Consider the following 18768-nt stretch of genomic DNA (forward strand, 5'->3'; position numbering starts at 1 on the left):
ATTGCTACAGTCATCTTTCCCTTTATCCTGACTAGTCTCTCAGTTCCTGCCACTGAAAAACATCCCCACAGCATGATGCTGCCACCACCATACTTCACTGTAGGGATGGTATTGGCCTGGTGATGAGCGGTGCCTGGTTTCCTCCAAACGTGACGCCTGGCATTCACACCAAAGAGTTCAATCTTTGTCTCATCAGACCAGAGAATTTTCTTTCTCATGGTCTGAGAGTCCTTCAGGTGCCTTTTACTAAGGAGTGGCTTCCATCTGGCCACTCTAGCATACAGGCCTGATTGGTGGATTGCTGCAGAGATGGTTGTCATTCTGGAAGGTTCTCCTCTCTCCACAGAGGACCTCTGGAGCTCTGACAGAGTGACCATCGGGTTCTTGGTCACCTCCCTGACTAAGGCCCTCCTCCTCCGATTGCTCAGATGGCTGGCCAGCTCTAGGAAGAGTCCCGGTGGTTTCGAACTTCTTCCACTTATGGATGATGGAGGCCACTGTGCTCATTGGGACCTTCAAAGCAGCAGAAAGTTTTCTGTAACCTTCCCTAGATTTGTGCCTCGAGACAATCCTGTCTTGGAGGTCTACAGACAATTCCTTTGACTAATTTTAGCTATTATTTAGTTTCTGTTTATGTTATCCTGTTCTTTGATGTTCCATGTATTTTACCCTTTTACCACAGTATAGGGCCCGTCCCCAGCTAATAAAGGCAGCCTGAGAAGTATGAATGTGAATTTCCCCTTGGGATTAATAAAGTATCTATCTATCTATCTATCTATCTATCTATCTATCTATCTATCTATCTATCTATCTATCTATCTGTCTGTCTGTCTGTCTGTCTGTCTGTCTGTCTGTCTGTCTGTCTGTCTGTCTGTCTGTCTGTCTGTCTGTCTGTCTGTACAAATTATTTATAAAAATAGCAATGGCCCTAGCAGTGGCCCCTGATGAACACCACTCTTGACATCACCCAACTCTGATAAGGTTCTTCACACCAGCACCTCCTGTTTTCCATGTCTGAGCCAGTTTTGCACTCATCTACATACAACACCCTGAGCTCCCACTTGTTTTAGTTTGATGCCTAACCTCTCATGTGGCACCTTATCAAATGCTTTCTGAAAGTCAAGGTAAAAATGTAACTAAATGCGATAAAAAATAAAATGTGACAAAAGTATATGTGAAGAAAGGTTTAAACAATTTGGCATTTCTCATTCTGGAAAATGATTTAGCATAATGACCTTCTATCATGGGGACAACATCGGCACCACTTTGGTTATGTTCCTCAGCTATCAATATTTTGAGTTTTAGTCCCATTCCTGTTCATGAGATTTTGTATGCTTTACTATGGGATTATTATTCCAGTAGGTGTGTGTATTGGAGTAAAAGGGGCAAATGAGGACAAACCCCTCAACAGGGCAATTTCCTGCTCAGATTGAGTATCTAAACACAAAATATAAGTAAGCATAGAAAACTGTTATATTGCATGTTGTTTAGCAGCTTGATGCACCAAGCAACCTGTGGGAAGGGAAAACTGAGCTCTGGAAAAATACAGCAAATTGGTTACATCTGATTTGAAAGGTAAACACTTCATGCATGCTGTGTGGTTAATAACAGAAGGAGAACTTTCAGCAGGAGACGGGGTTCTTATAACTCCTTGCTTAAAATAAGAAAGAGGTGAAGTCCATTTTGAAATATCTGCACAATTTACATTTATTTATTTAATTATCAATTGATTGATTGGCTGTATTATTTGTCCTGTGAGTCTATATCCGTGATTTTTATATTTCTGCTGCTGTATGCATCTGACTTCCCTGCGGGATTAATAAAGGTATCTAATCTAATCTAATTTCTCAAAGGGAACATATGTGCACTTTGATTTTGCATTGTGATTTCAGAGAGTGTATTAATTTTTTTTTTTTTTTGCTTATTTCTTCATACTGGAAATGTAGAAACCTCGTTATGAGATTCGCTGGAAGGTGATTGAGTCGGTGAGCTCTGATGGTCATGAATATATTTATGTGGATCCAATGCACTTGCCCTATGATCCCAGCTGGGAATTTCCAAGAGACAGCCTGGTTTTAGGTGAGTTGATATACATTAATAAGTTCTATTAGAAATTTATTATGAAATTTGAGCTTGCAGGTATATACTGTATGATAAGATGTACTTCAGTGAATAGAGCCATCCTTACCTATGTTTGTGACCTTCTAAAAAGTGCGCCCCCAAGAGGCTAAATCTTATTATAAAGCACATGGCACTGATTGTAATAATAGCTAAATGTCTTATGTATCGTAAACTTTCATGTCTAACCAACATGCAACACATGACAAGTCTCTAGCACCAGAATAAATCAGAATGCATTTAAATATAAAATTTCATTTTATTAATGGTTATATGTAAATAGACACCAATCTGTATCTTGTAACAGTGGCTCAATTAAACATAAGTTTATCTCTAGTTGATCTGAATTTTTGTCAACTTCAGGAAGGGGCATCCAATGCAGTTTATAAATAAAGAAATACATGTTCATTTTTTCCTGTCCTGATTTGTTAATATTAATGATGAACAAAACAGTTGATGGGTGGCACGGTGGTGCAGTGTGTAGTGCAGTGAGGAGACCTGGGTTCACTTAACGGGTCCTCCTTGCGTGGAGTTTGCATGTTCTCCCTGTGTCTGTGTGGGTTTCCTCCAACAGTCCAAAGACATGCAGGTTAGGTGCATTGGCAATTGTAAATTGTCCCTAGTGTGTGCTTTGTGTGTGTGCCCTGCGGTGGGCTGGCACCCTGCCCGCGGTTTGTTTCCTGCCTTGCGCCCTGTGTTGGCTGGGATTGGCTCCAGCAGACCCCAGTGACCCTGTAGTTAGGATATAGTGGGTTGGATATTGGATGGATGGAAAACAGTTGATTTTTATTTAGTACACTCTTCCTAAACTTTTTTGGAGCTGCGACCCAACTTTTTTCCATTGTGAAAAGATCAGACTCGACACACTTAAGGTTTGGGGCCGCCACCTGTATAATTTCCCTGGCTGCAATGGGTTTTGAAGTCAAGACTTAAGTGTCTTTGATGGAGTCCAAAACAAGATTGAAGACTGGTGGAAAAATTGGCAGCTTTAAATGCCATAACCGGAAGTGGCATTGAGGAACTGGAAGTGATGGGTTTCTGACGTCGTAACTGGAAGTGACACTATTCTGGGAGCTAGAACCAGAAGTGATGCTCTTCTGGGCACTGGAACTGGAAGTGATATCTTCAGGGTTGATTCAGACAGGTTTTCCCATTTTTGGTCTGCAGAGACAACAGAAGAAGGTTTAGCCACCCCCTGGCCTGGCATGGAATTACCTTCACTTGGTCCATACAGCTCCCTCCTATTTGCACATGTGTGACACCATGTAAATGTCTTCATGACCCACCAAGAAGGGGTTCCCCCTTAGCAAATCAAGCATGATCATCAAAGCAGGTGAGGGAGTTCCCTTAGCCCGATTGTCAGAGCAGGAGGGGGATTGAGCACGATCATCATTAGAACATCAGAACACTCTAGATGAGAACAGGCCATTCAGCCCAACAAAGCTCACCAGTCCTATCCACTTATTTCTTCCAAAAAAACATCAAGTTTTGAAAGTCCCTAAAGTCTTACTGTCTACAACACTACTTGATAGCTTATTCCAAGTGTCTATCGTTCTTTGTGTAAAGAAAAACTTCCTAATGTTTGTGCGAAATTTACCCTTAACAAGTTTCCAACTGTGCACCTGTGTTCTTGATGAACTTATTTTAAAATAACAGTCTTGATCCACTGGACTGATTCCTTTCATAATTTTAAACACTTCAATCATGTCACCTCTTATTCTTCTTTTGCTTAGTGGAGTGGATACTTGTCAAAATCCACTTGCAACCTACCACAATCTACTGCAACTCACTACCAGCCACCACGAGCCACCATCAATATCAACAATAGCAGCTCGTGACCCACATCCCAAAGGTGGGTCACAGCTCAGAGGTTAAGAAACACTGTTTTAGCAGACATTTTCGCAAAACTGGCCCTAAAATTTGTTTCACACACAATTTCACAATTGAGGATTTTGGAGACATTTAAAGTTGTTGGAGATGGAATTGAAAGGAATATTTCTGCCTAGTGGGTGTTCTTTTTCCTTCCTTGGCTGTCCTCCAATGCTGGTGTCTCCTGATCTTCCATCACTCCATCCATGACATGGTTGTCATTTACCTGTAAAGCTCTTTGGAATGATATTCACTTACTTCAAATAGGATAGGGTCTCCCAGTGAATGAAGTTGTAGATTCTAAACACTTTGTTGCTGAATCAAGTCATACAGTTATCTTTGTGTGTGATCTTAAACGAGTCACTTCTTCTGCCATTTTTCAAACATGATAAATCTGGAATCAAGTGTGTTTTATCTACAAATCACCCCAGGAAGATATTTATTATGAAAAGGTATTCTATCAAGTCAACAAGTTCTCAGGATTAATATCCTTCACTTTTTATCTGGATGAACTTCACAAATATTTTAACCTAAAATTAAAGCAATTGTATTATAACCATAACAAGCCTAAGGAAGGCTGATATAAAAATGAATTTGTCCAACACTGTTATTGTCCAGGTTCCGCCATGAATGAAACACATATAACCATTTTTATCTGTAATATATAATAAAGCCTTGTATCTTGTAAATCAGCATTTTATTCTCTTTCACAGCCAAGTAATAATGTACATTTCTAACACTGTGTGCATTTCAAGGTCGAACTCTGGGTTCAGGAGCCTTTGGGAGGGTTGTGGAAGCCACCGCTTACGGCCTGAGCCACTCACAGTCTGCAAATAAAGTCGCAGTGAAAATGCTGAAATGTAAGTTCTATCTATCTATCTATCTATCTATCTATCTATCTATCTATCTATCTATCTATCTATCTATCTATCTATCTATCTATCTATCTATCTATCTATCTATCTACAATATAGTGCCTTTCATATCTATCTATCTATCTATCTATCTCTCTATCTATCTCTCTATCTATCTATCTATCTATCTATCTATCTATCTATCTATCTATCTATCTATCTATCTATAATATAGTGCCTTTCATATCTATCTATCTATTTATAGTGCCTTTCATATCTATCTATCTATCATATAGGGCCTTTCATATCTTTCTATCTTATAGTGCCTTTCACATCTATCTATCTATTTATCTATCTATAATATAGTTCCTTTCACATCTATCTATCTATTTATCTATCTATAATATAGTGCCTTTCATATCTATCTATCTATCTTATAGTGCCTTTCACATCTATCTATCTATTTATCTATCTATAATATAGTGCCTTTCATATCTATCTATCTATAATATAGTGCCTTTCATATCTATCTATCTATCTATCTATCTATCTATCTATCTATCTATCTATCTATCTATCTATCTATCTACAATATAGTGCTTTTCATATCTATCTATCTATCTATCTATCTATCTATCTATCTATCTATCTATCTATCTATCTATCTATCTATCTATCTATCTATAGTGCCTTTCATATCTATCTATGTATCATATAGTGCCTTTCATATCTATCTATCTTATAGTGCCTTTCACATCTATCTATCTATTTATCTATCTATAATATAGTGCCTTTCACATCTATCTATCTATTTATCTATCTATAATATAGTGCCTTTCATATCTATCTATCTATCTTATAGTGCCTTTCATATCTATCTATCTATCTATCTATCTATCTATCTATCTATCTATCTATCTATCTATCTATCTATCTATCTATCTATCTATCTATCATATAGTGACTTTCATATCTATCTATCTATCTATCTATCTATCTATCTATCTATCTATCTATCTATCTATCTATCTATCTATCATATAGTGACTTTCATATCTATCTATCTATCTATCTATCTATCTATCTATCTATCTATCTATCTATCTATCTATCTATCTATCTATCTATCTATCTATCTATCTATCTATCTATCTATCTTTGAAGTATGGACTACTTTATTAGATTTAAATGTTTATTTGCTAAATAATTGGGGGATTGAGGTGGGCTAGTAACCACACACCTATTGCTTTATATGCAAAATCCTCCAAATGCCAAAATACAGCACTGCTTTCTTGAAGGTACTGGGAGACCAGGGGAAAGTTTTTGGTGATTGAAAAAAAATACTTATTCATATATGATGGCTAGTTGCTTTGATTAAAAAAAAAAAAATTTCAGAGCAGTTGTAAAAAGTTCTAATCTGTCTTGCACATTGATTGACCATTTGGAAAGGACAGATAAATGTTTAATTAAAACATTTTTGAATTTCTACCAAACAGCCACTGCAAGAAGAAGTGAGACTCAGGCTCTGATGTCAGAGCTGAAGATAATGAGTCACCTTGGGCCTCACCTCAATATTGTCAACCTTCTGGGAGCCTGCACTAAGAGAGGTATCACTCCAGCTTCTATCTCCCAATTCTTAAATTCTCTGTAATATTGCTTTTCATTTAATTTTAAAACACTGCCAGTCAGAGGCGGCCTTAGGGGTCTGCGGGTCCTAGGGCTGACCAACCCCACACAGGGCTGGTTACATCAAATGCTGTTACCAGTATGTGTGGACTGTATAAACTTGAGCGCGAATTTAATAAAAATAATGTTAACATACACCAGATTTTCTCATTTCAGTATTCAGCTAAATTTTTGCAAGATAACACGCAGACAAAATATAACTAGAGAATATAACTTAACAAATCATCTTGAACAGGGCACGCAGATCTCAAAAGCGGGGCCCTTTAAGCGTAGGGCCTGGGGCGGTCTCCCCACTTGCCACCCCTAAACGCCACTCTTGGTGCCAGTCATTCAAATGGTAGTTCAAGTCTCCAGCACCACCAAGTGTTCAGAAGTGAAAATTCTTCATGTCTGATGCTGATCATCCTAAGACCTCATGGTTTCTCATTATTGAATTAATGACAAATTGGTTTAAACACAAATGCTTAAAATGAAACCCTAACCTGTCAACCACACGACCTGCATCCACACTAGTACATTTTCACTGAAAAACGCAGACATTAGTCTGTCTTTTCACTTTTCGTCTGCACTAGTTTGAAATTTTTAACCCCTAAAATTTGAGATTTTTGAAAAGGATCTTCAAAGCCATGTGCTCATCATCACAGTGTGGATTGATGGAAATGTAAAGATTTGAAAGCACATATAGTTATGCTCTGACTGGTTCATGTTTATTATGTCGACCTGCCTTTATTGCTTCCTGATTATTACAATGTGTCATTCACTGATTGGTCCCCCATCATGGAAGAAAATCATATTGCAATAGAGAGAACATAAAAGAGTTTCTATGGCACTTGTTGTATTTGCTTACCTAAATTGTGGTTTGTATTGTTTGAATGTCACATACATGCATCAGAGGCAAATTATTTAAAAATCACTACTGTTTTACATTAAATCCCATGGCTGACTGCTTAACCATCCTTTCAAAGAGGACACTTCGTCTTTCTTTTTCTGATAAATCGTGCTTGCCCTGTATAGGCGAACATCATCATGTGTGTTTATCAGTCATTTAAACCCAGCCCAGGGTTTGTTTCCTGCCTTGCGCCCTGTGTTGGCTGGGATTGGCTCCAGCAGACCCCCGCAACCCTGTAGTTAGGATACAGCGGGTTGGATAATGGATGGATGGATGGATAATGTGGGCAGAGACACTTTCATAATTTATGTGTAAATGATGTTATGTGGACAAAGATCATTTTCATTTAAAAATGCCACCATTAGACTCTGGAGAAGTGAAAATGTGTTCTCTGGAGTGATGAATCACGCTTCACTATCTGGAAATCTGATGAATCTGGGAAAATGCCAGGAGAACACCGTATACTACCTACAGTAAAGTTAGGAGGAGGAGGGAGAATGGCTGTGGTTGTTTTCCAGGGAATGGGCTTGGACCCTTGGTTTCAGTAAAGGGTGCTGTAAATGCTACAGCACGCAAAGACATTTTAGACAACTATAAACTTCCAACTTTGTGACAACAGCTTGGAGAAGGCCCTTACCTCTTCCAGCAAAGACAAGCCAATAAAATGTCCATAAAGACACGGAGGACCTTGAGTAGCTTGCACAGTGCCCTGACCTCAGCCCTACTGAACACCTTTGGGATGAACCCATTTGTGAGGCAGGCCATCTCATCCAATGCCCTCACAAATGTTTTTTGGGCTGAATGGCCACAAATTCCGACTGGTGCACTTGAGCTTGTGAAAAGCTTTCCCAGAAAATTGAAGGCTGTTATGGTGGGCACCACATCCATATTAGTGCCCATAGTTTTGGAAGGGGGTATCCAATATGCTCATATAGGTGTGATGTTCAGGTGCCCACAGGCTTTAAGCTACATTGTGTACATTTAAAAAATTACAATTAACAACAGATGTAAATTATAAACAAATTAAAGCCTTGTGGTCACAGCCTTTTTAAATGGGCTTATTTTAAACATGTTTGTGAAGAAATTTGTGCTGTGGATCACATTAATGTTCTTAAACACAAATACATAGACTGTTAAGATGTGAAGTGTGACATTTGGATAGATAGACAGATAGATAGATAGATAGATAGATAGATAGATAGATAGATAGATAGATAGATAGATAGATAGATAGATAGATAGATAGATAATGTTTTATTTATATAGTGCCTTTCCCATGATAAAGATAGATGTAAAAGGTGTTATACAGTATGATAGATAGATAGATAGATAGATAGATAGATAGATAGATAGATAGATAGATAGATAGATAGATAGATAGATAGATAGTATGTTTTATTTATATAGTGCCTTTCCCATGCTCAAGATAGATGTGAAAGGTGTTATACAGTATGATAGATAGATAGATAGATAGATAGATAGATAGATAGATAGATAGATAGATAGATAGATAGATAGATAGATAGATAGATAGATAGAATGTTTTATTTATATAGTGCCTTTCCCATGATAAAGATAGATGTGAAAGGTGTTATATGATAGATAGATAGATAGATAGATAGATAGATAGATAGATAGATAGATAGATAGATAGATAGATAGATAGATAGATAGATAGATAGATAGATAGATAATGTTTTATTTATATAGTGCCTTTCCCATGCTAAAGATAGATGTGAAAGGTGTTATATGATAGATAGATAGATAGATAGATAGATAGATAGATAGATAGATAGATAGATAGATAGATAGATAGATAGATAGATAGATAGATAATGTTTTATTTATATAGTGCCTTTCCCATGCTAAAGATAGATGTGAAAGGTGTTATATGATAGATAGATAGATAGATAGATAGATAGATAGATAGATAGATAGATAGATAGATAGATAGATAGATAGATAGATAGATAGATAGATAGATAGATAATGTTTTATTTATATAGTGCCTTTCACATGCTAAAGATAAATGTGAAAGGTGTTATTAGATAGATAGATAGATAGATAGATAGATAGATAGATAGATAGATAGATAGATAGATAGATAGATAGATAGATAGATAGATAGATAGATAGATAGATAGATAAGCATTGTCAACAATAGCACCATTTGCAGACAAAAATATCCCTCTTATACAACACTGTATAGTATAATGTACTTGTATTTTTATTGACTTGTATTTTGTAAAACTGCTCAGGATAAGTTGGTTTGAAAGTGGATTGATGATATCATTAGAAGCAATGCAAACGTTCATTTTTCAGGCCCAATCTATCTCATCACGGAGTTCTGCCGCTATGGAGACCTGGTAGACTACCTGCACAGGAACAAGCACACTTTTCTACAGTATTACGCTGACAAGTCAAGACGGGACACTGAGATGTACAGCAATACCAGTACAAATGGCCAGGGAAAGACGTAAGTTCAAATGAGGTGCTCTGTGCTTGGGAAGCAAAGTAGACAAATCTGCTTTCAGTTGTGCAAATGTGATGGAAATTCTGCAAAAAAATAAATAAATTCAAAGCTGTGCAGCATAACTTGTGTTTACAGACAGAATGACATCAAACGTATTGTGATTCTTCAGATTTTTTGGTCTCTTCAAGGTTATGTCTCTTCAGGGTTATGCAAGGATTACATTAGAACAGCATGAGGTCAATAATTGAAGGCATACAAGAGCTACTATTGTGTGTGGATACAACATAGAAATTCATGTGTTTATCTACAAGATGCAGACACCTGCTGCTTTATATCATTTCAAACACCCAGCAGCTCATATTTTCTTTTCAGTCATGCCCCTTCAGTTTGTGCCCCTTTGCTTAAGACTCTGTAATGCTTCATCGTTCTTCATAGTGTACCAGAATTTTAATCAACGTGTTTGCTTTTCATACACTCCATCTGTTAAAGTCACAATGAACGTTGTATTGGAATTGGAATGCTCTTGTTTCAAACAGCTCTGATTCCTTGGTTTCTTTTTTAGCTATGTAACACTGACTAGTGAAAGCGATGGAGGATACATGGACATGAGTAAAGACGACTCCACGGAGTATGTGGCGATGCAGTCAGACAGCATTAAATATGCAGACATTGAGCCAGCTGTTTATGAAACCCCCTACCAGAGGGACAGTTACCAAGGACAAGGACAAGGTGAGCTCATGGGGGATTTTTAGAAAGGTGACCTTCTTTTATTGTCTGTTATTTTGTGTGGCTTTTTCTTTTTATTATGGCAAGCCAAATCTGCAAGATGCTGGCCTTTTATTAGTCTTCTACATCAAGTGCTTCTTTACACATACAAAAGCAGAAAGATTAAAATACGAGGTTCATGCGTTGAATCGGAACACATGTAGACATCAACTCATAAGCAATAGCTTTGGTGTATTTATTTCTCTGTGTTTACCTAATCAGAGCTGAGTGTAATACCAATCCTCTCATCCACTGTAATGAAAGAATAAATGTCTGTGTATCTTTTGTTTGTCCAATTGCCATGTCTCTGTCATTCCAAACAGATGGCGGATTACAAACATTTGTAGTAATAAAATGCATTGCATTTATCATTCCAACAGATGGTGCATCAGAAAAATTGACAGTGCTTTACGGATCTCATATCAAATGGCATATAACAGAGACATATGCATTGCACTTGTCATTCCAACAGATGGTGCATCACACACATTTGTCACTCCAACACATGGTGCATTACAACAATTAACACTGCTTTTATGAATCTCACATGAAATAGCATATAACAGAGATACGCGCATTGCATTTGTCATTCCAACAGATGGCACATCACAAACACTTGTAGTAATGCATTTTACTACTTCAAATGTTTGTAATGCACCATCTGTTGGAATGACAAATGTAATGCATTTTATTACTTCTTGCATTACAAAATACATTCTGATAGATGGTGCACTGTAAATGTTAACACTAAGGTCTACAGAGATTAAATAGATTTCAGCATGTCTTAGATGGATACCATGGATAGTTTTAAATAATTTCTTCTAGTTGGTATTTCATATTTCATATTGTCATGTATCGGAAGTACTGAAATTCATTAATTTGTTTTAACATTATTTTTCCAACCCCACTAATTCCAATACAGGCGTGTACAGTGAATTCAGAAAGAATTCCTACCCCTTCACTTTCTGCACACATTATTTTTTTGTACATTTTGTTGTAGATTTTATTTTAAATGGATAAATTTGCTATTTTTTGCCCATCAGTCTACACTCAATAATCCATAATAACAAAGTGAACATGTTTTCAGAAAGGACTGAAAATATAAAAATCAAAAACTGAAATCAATCATTTATAAAAGTATTCTGACCCCTACTTTGCAGAAGCCCCTTTAGCAAAAAGTTCAGCTTCACTTCTTCTCAGTAAGTCTCTACAAGCTTTGAACACCTGGATTTGGACAGATGGGAGATCCTCTCAAGCTCCACTAGATTGTATTGGAAGTGTCTGTAAACCTCCATCTTCAGGTCTCTCCACAGATGTTCTACGATTGTAAGTCTGGGCTTTGCCTGGGCCACTGAAGGACACTCTGGGACTTGTCTCAAACCCACTTCAGTGTTATCTTGGCTGTTTGCTTCAGGTCATTGTTGTGATGAAAGGTGGACGGTCTCCCCACTGTGAGGTTAAGTGCTTTAAGGATCTCTTTGTAATTACCTGCTTTCATCCTTGCTTCAATTCTGACCAGTCTCCTGTCGCTAGTACTGAGAGGTACCCTCATAACCTGATGATGCCACCATTATGCTTTACTATAGGGGTGGTTATTAGGCAGGTGGTCTTCGCCAGACATAGCTTTTGACGTTCTTTCCATAGAGTTCAATGTTTGTCTCATCAGAAAATATTTTTCTTTATGCGGTCAGAGTCCTTTAAATGTTGTATGACAAATTCCAATAGTTATGATGGATTTATTTCTCTCTGTTTAGTAGCATACACACCTAATGGATGGAGAGCTACTAAGATGATTATCCTTTCAACACGTTCTCCCATCTCAGCAGAGGACTTCTGAACCTCTGTTAGAGTGCCCATTAGGTTCTCAGTCACCTCCCTAACCAAGGCTTTTCTTGCCTGGTTATTCAGTTTGGCCTTATGCCCAACACTAGGAAGAGTCCTGGTGGTTCCAGACTTCTTCTTTTTCACAATTATTCAGGGCACTGTTCTCCTAGGAACACTCAAAGCTTTAAGTCTTGCCATGATCAATGCCTTACCACAAATTTATCACAGATGTCTTGACTTGATAAACTGTTTTTTGTGCTAACATGTGGTTTGATTTGTGGTACCTTCTATACACAGGTACACGTGTGCCTTTCTAAATAGCGCCCAGTCAATTCATTTTGCCACAGACGGACTCCAATCAAGTCTTTTGACACATGTCAAGGAGAATTAAAGCAAACAAGAGTCACCTGAACACAATTTTGGAGTGTCATGGCAAAGGGTCTGAATAGTCACAGGACTGAGTGGTTTCAGTTTGTGATTTGCGATGAATTTGCAAACCTTTCTGAAAACATGTTTTTATTTTGGCATTTGGGGTTATTGAGTGTATGTTGATCAGAATACACGTGTGTAAACCAAGAGGGAGGTCAGTGGAATGGTGAGGATGCAGGGAGTAGAGTTGGCAAAGGTGGAAGAGTTTAAATATTTGGGATCAACAGTACAGAGGAACGGGGATTGTGGAAGAGAAGTGAAAAAGAGAGTGCAGGCAGGGTGGAATGGGTGAAGGAGAGTGTCAGGAGTGATTTGTGACAGACGGGTATCAGCAAGAGTGAAAGGGAAGGTCTACAGGAGGGTAGTGAGACCAGCTATTTTAAATGGGTTGGAGATGGTGGCACTGACCAGAAAGCAGGAGACAGAGCTGGAGGTGGCAGAGTTAAATATGTTAAGATTTGCATTGGGTGTGACGAGGATGGATGAGATTAGAAATGAGGACATTAGAGGGTCAACTCAGGTTGGACGGTTGGGAGACAAAGTCAGAGAAGCGAGATTGCGTTGGCTTGGACATGTGCAGAGGAGAGATGCTGGGTATATTGAGAAAAGGATGTTAAGGATAGAGCTGCCAGGCAAGAGGAAAAGAGGAAGGCCTAAGAGAAGGTTTATGGATGTGGTGAGAGAGGACATGGAGGTGATGGGTGTAACAGAGCAAGATGACGAGGACAAAAAGATATGGAAGAAGATGATCCGCTGTGGCAACAGGAGCAGCCAAAAGGTGAAGAAGAAGAAGAGTGTATGTTGATCAGCAAAAATGGCAAATTTAGCAATCTAAAATTAAAATTACAACAAATAAAAAGTAGAATTTGGGGGTGTCTGAATACTTTCTGAGCCCACTATATAGTCATTCAGATCTGGCCAATTTAACGTCACCATTTAATATCCCCCACTGGGACTTGGGAGGAAAATTGGAGTACCTGAAAAAAAAAAACAGCCAAAGTGATGCAGAGAAAACATGTCAGCTCCACAGACAGTTTAAACCAGGGGTTTAGGGGCTGTTAGGGGGCATCATTAACTAATTGTGCTACCCACCTCAATAAACCAGGGTCCTATTCTGAACACCAGTTCCACCAGATCATAAATCTTTCAAGAATTCCTTAGCTACTGTAAATAAACTGCCCAGCCTCATTCAATATTCATTTAATACTGTCTTATCTTGGACATACCATTATAAGAAGTAGGTTACTGAAGAGATAATTATGGTTGCTCCAGTCCTAATTGTAACTTTGTAATAGGACTTTTTCTGGTTTGAGGCTGCCATGATTTTCCTCTCAGCGCCCACCCTGTTTGCTATTGACCATCACTGGTTCTTCAGTCTGCTCAGTGTCAGAGCAAATCTTATAACAGCTTGAGGGACACATTAATTCACATCTTCCTAATTGTCTACATGATGGGGATAGTGAACAAAACATCCTTTTAAAGATTTCATATTGTGTGGAATGTGACTCACTCGTTGTTAGCAAGGAAACTAGTCAAGTCAAGTCAAGTTAAGTCAAGTCAAGTAGAGCTTTATTGTCATCCTAACAATATACTTACAGTACACAGTGGGACGAAATATCGTCCTCCATAGTCAAAAGGTGCAGTACACAAGATATATATATATATAACTAAAAAACATATACAGTATTAAGTAGTATTATGTAATCCAGAGAGTGTGTGGAGTAAAGAGTCCAGTGTGGAGGAGGGCAGCATGGTGTTCAGGAGCCGGACTGCTTGGGGAAAGAAACTATTGCACAATCTGGCAGACCTGCTCCTGATGCTGCAGAGTCGTCTTCCAGATGGAAGAGGAGTAAACAATTGGTGGGAGGGGTGGTGGGGGTCAGCCATGATGCTAGTGGCTTTATGAAGGCAGCGTGAGGTGTAGATCTCCTGCAGACTGGGTAGAGAGCTGCCAATGATGCACTCAGCAGTCTGCACAATCCTCTGAAGGGCTTTGCGGTCGGAGGCATGGCATTTTCCATACCAGACTGTAATACAGCTGGTCAGGATGCTCTCTATGGTGCCCCTGTAGAAGGTGGTAAGTATGGGTTTAGGGAGGTGCACCTTCTTCAGTCGACGCAGGAAGTAGAGACGCTGCTGGGCTCTTTTTGTAAGAATGTTGGTGTTTTTGGTCCAGGACAGGTCCTCTGTGATATGAACACCGAGGAACTTGGTGCTCTTCACTCTCTCTACTGTGACGCCATCAATGTTGAGTGGGAGATGGACAGCCTTTGTCTTCCTGAAGTCAACAATCAACTCTTTTGTCTTTTCAACATTAAGAGACAGATTATTGTCTTTACACCAAAGTGCCAACCGTTCCACCTCTTCTCTGTACGCCGCTTCATCGTCGTTCTCAATGAGTCCCACTACTGTAGTGTCATCGGCGAACTTGATAATGTGGTTTGTGTCAGAGTTGTAGGTGCAATCATGGGTCAACAGCGTGAAGAGTAGCGGGCTCAGCACACAACCCTGGGGGGCACCTGTGCTCAGTGTGATGGTGTTAGATCTCATATTCCCAATCTGTACTGTTTGAGGTCTTTCAGTGACAAAGTCCAGAATCCAGTTGCAGGTGGAGGTGTTGAGTCCGAGCAGATCCAGCTTACTGATCAGGGAATGATAGTATTGAATGCTGAGCTGAAATCAATGAAGAGCATTCTTACATTCTATGAATGGCAACAGTGAGTGTCACCCATTTTGAAGTTCAATTTATGACAAAGTTATCCTTTTTCTGCATTTTTTTTCCAGCTCCAGAAAGAGTCAACAACTCACTTGTGATTAATGAGTCCCCGGTTCTCAGCTTTACAGACTTGGTGGGATTTAGCTATCAAGTAGCCAAAGGGATGGATTTCCTGGCTTCTAAAAATGTAAGTTCAATACGTTGAGGTCAAAGTGCTCTCGATATGTGTATGTAATCATTTCTATCCCATCAATTCAATTCCTAAAAACCCCTTGTAATCCTCACACTATGCCAGTATACTGTCTGTCTGTCTGTTAAGTCCAAACTCTTCAGTCACGATGGAATGTAGCATGAAGGGCAAAAGAAAAAACAATAGTGACTGACATACTTTCTGTGTTAATTACAACTATGAAAGACCTTTTAGTTTTATTTTACATTTTAGTGTGTGCATCGGGATCTGGCAGCCAGAAACGTTTTAATTTGTGAAGGGAAGCTGGTGAAAATATGTGATTTTGGACTTGCACGGGACATCATGCACGACTCCAACTACATCTCAAAGGGCAGCGTAAGTGATTGGTTAAAATATTTTATTACTTTTGGCATCAGCCGTAATCTATTAAAAGCACTTTAGAGTATGGCTACCTGCTTGGTATACTTACATACAGTATGTATATTATGGGATGTGTGTTAGTCAAAAGTGCAGCCAGGGGGAAAATAAGGGCATACTTAGAGAAAAGAGATATGTAAAGAGGTCCAGAGAAGCCCCCTAAAAGTTAGATGGCATGACAGCACTACTAGAACATAACAACATAAGAAATTTGACAAACAAGAGGAGACCATTCAGTCCATCAAGCCAATTTGTTTAGCCAATAGCTGGGCTGTCCCAAAATCTCATTCAGATTCTTCTTTAAGGCTCTCAAGGTTTCTGCTTCAACTCCATGTCTTGATAGTTTGTTCCAGAGTCGCACAACTCTTTACATCAAGAAGTGCTTTCTGGGCTCATGGATTCAGTTTTAAATGCACTATCCCCTTAATTTCTACTGGTATCCTTGATTATGTGATTCACCCTTACGACGAAATGCTTTGCCAATGTATTTATGGATTTTAACCCTTAAACCGCCGGAACCGGCCTTAAGTGGTTCTCAATGCAATTTGCCAGCATTCCGGAGCCGAGTATATTTGGCGACGTACATTCTTTGAACGCTGCAACTGGCTATAGTCACTTCCCAGTGCAATTTGCCAACACGCCGGAGCTGATCAGTCCATGCCGTACATTCATTGAGCAGCCAGCTCATGACCAATGCCGCCCCCTGCAGCATTACAGTCCCTGGTTTTCAGCCGCTGCTCTAGACTAGCCTGCAAGCATCAGCGTTGGCCTCTGTGTGCTTGTGCAGCCAATTCAAGTGCAGTTGATTTACTGAATTTCATCAATAGCGTCAGTTGCACCATGTACATATTGTTCCAGTAGTTTTTATATTTCATTGGCAGCGTGTAAAATGATCATTGTTTCCGCAGTTGTGATGCTCTTTGCATAAACAAAAATATGTGTCCCATTAAAATTTCACTTTTTCTTGGTGAATTGTGATGTTTACTTAAAAAGTGCAGCAAAAAAGTATTTGGCGTCCAGGGGTACATTAACCCCAAAGTATGTGGCAGTTTAAGGGTTAAAAACCTGGATTAGGCCGCCATGCATTCTACTTTTCTCCAGAATAAACATTTTCAATTGTCTGAATCTGTCACAGTAGGGCATGTCCACAAGTCCCTGACACGCACTTGGTTTCTCTCCTCTTCACAGCTTCAAGTGCTGCTTGTACTAGAGAGCTACAGGCCCATAAATGATAGTTCATACCCTGAAAATCTTTAAATATGGTGCCCATTACTATGTGCAGAGTATGAGAACAGGGCTGGGAGAGCCAGACAAACCATTAAAAAGTAACTGATTTCTTTTTTTACACCCATACCGTTACTTATTTACACCATATCTCATTTCAACAATCACAAATATAAAATTACAATACAAACTAAATCTAACGTTGACTTGTTTAAAACTTTGAAATTACGAAAAAGTACACAAGTATATTAAGGATATTTAAATGAAGAAAAAGGTGGTGCAGTGGGTAGCGCTGCTGCCTCGCAGTTAGGAGACCAGGGTTCGCTTCCCGGGTCCTCCCTCCGTGGAGTTTGCATGTTCTCCCCGTGTCTGCGTGGGTTTCCTCCCACAGTCCAAAGACATGCAGGTTAGGTGCACTGGCGATTCTAAATTGTCCCTAGTGTGTGCTTGGTGTGTGTGTGTGTGTCCTGCGGTGGGCTGGCGCCCTGCCCAGGGTTTGTTTCCTGCCTTGCGCCCTGTGTTGGCTGAGATTGGCTCCAGCAGACCCCCGTGACCCTGTAGTTAGGATATAGCGGGTTGGATAATGGATGGATAAATGAAGAAAACGTTACCCTTTAAAGCTTGTCTGCTTATAGTAATTGCGGCATAATAAGCAAGTTCTTATTTTTTTAAAGATTTTCAAGAAATGTACACATAACAACAATAAGGTGCATTCTAGGACTGGGTTAACAGTTTTGATAGTTGGAGCATGCGGCACGGTGGTGCAGTGGTAGCGCTGCTGCCTTGCAGTAAGGAGACCTGGGTTCGCTTCCCGGGCCCTTTCTGTATGGAGTTTGCATGTTCTCCCCGTGTCTGCGTGGGTTTCCTCTGGGCACTCTGGGTTCCTCCCACAGTCCAAAGACGTGCAGGTTAGGTGGATTGGCGATTCTTAATTGGCCCTAGTGTGTGCTTGGTGTGTGGGTGTGTTTGTGTGTGTCCTGCGGTGGGTTGGCCCCCTGCCCAGGATTGGTTCCTGCCTTGTGCCCTGTGTTGGCTGGGATTGGCTCCTGCAGACCCCTGTGACCCTGTGTTCAGATTCAGCGGGTTGGAAAATGGATGGATGGATAGTTGGAGCATTTTTGTTTTATTAATTTCATCCATCCATCCATCCATCCATTTTCCAACCCGCTGAATCCGAACACAGGGTCACGGGGGTCTGCTGGAGCCAATCCCAGCCAACACAGGGCACAAGGCAGGGAACCAATCCCGGGCAGGATGCCAACCCACCGCAGGACACACACAAACACACCCACACACCAATTAAATATTTTGTCA

At 39.5% G+C, this 18768-nt stretch overlaps 1 protein-coding gene across 1 annotated transcript in view; it reads left to right on the plus strand.

The window, feature by feature from the left end:
• pdgfrb (platelet-derived growth factor receptor, beta polypeptide) overlaps window positions 1-18768 on the plus strand; it is a 148080-nt gene that overhangs the window by 104856 nt on the left and 24456 nt on the right. The window contains exons 12-18 of the mRNA XM_051933722.1: window positions 1947-2079; window positions 4743-4847; window positions 6338-6448; window positions 9739-9892; window positions 10452-10618; window positions 15698-15810; window positions 16066-16188. Coding sequence (XP_051789682.1) covers window positions 1947-2079; window positions 4743-4847; window positions 6338-6448; window positions 9739-9892; window positions 10452-10618; window positions 15698-15810; window positions 16066-16188 — 906 coding nt within the window. The remainder of the gene's footprint in view (window positions 1-1946; window positions 2080-4742; window positions 4848-6337; window positions 6449-9738; window positions 9893-10451; window positions 10619-15697; window positions 15811-16065; window positions 16189-18768) is intronic.

This window comes from Erpetoichthys calabaricus, chromosome 11 (assembly GCF_900747795.2).
Source record: "Erpetoichthys calabaricus chromosome 11, fErpCal1.3, whole genome shotgun sequence".
NCBI classification, from domain to species: domain Eukaryota; kingdom Metazoa; phylum Chordata; class Cladistia; order Polypteriformes; family Polypteridae; genus Erpetoichthys; species Erpetoichthys calabaricus.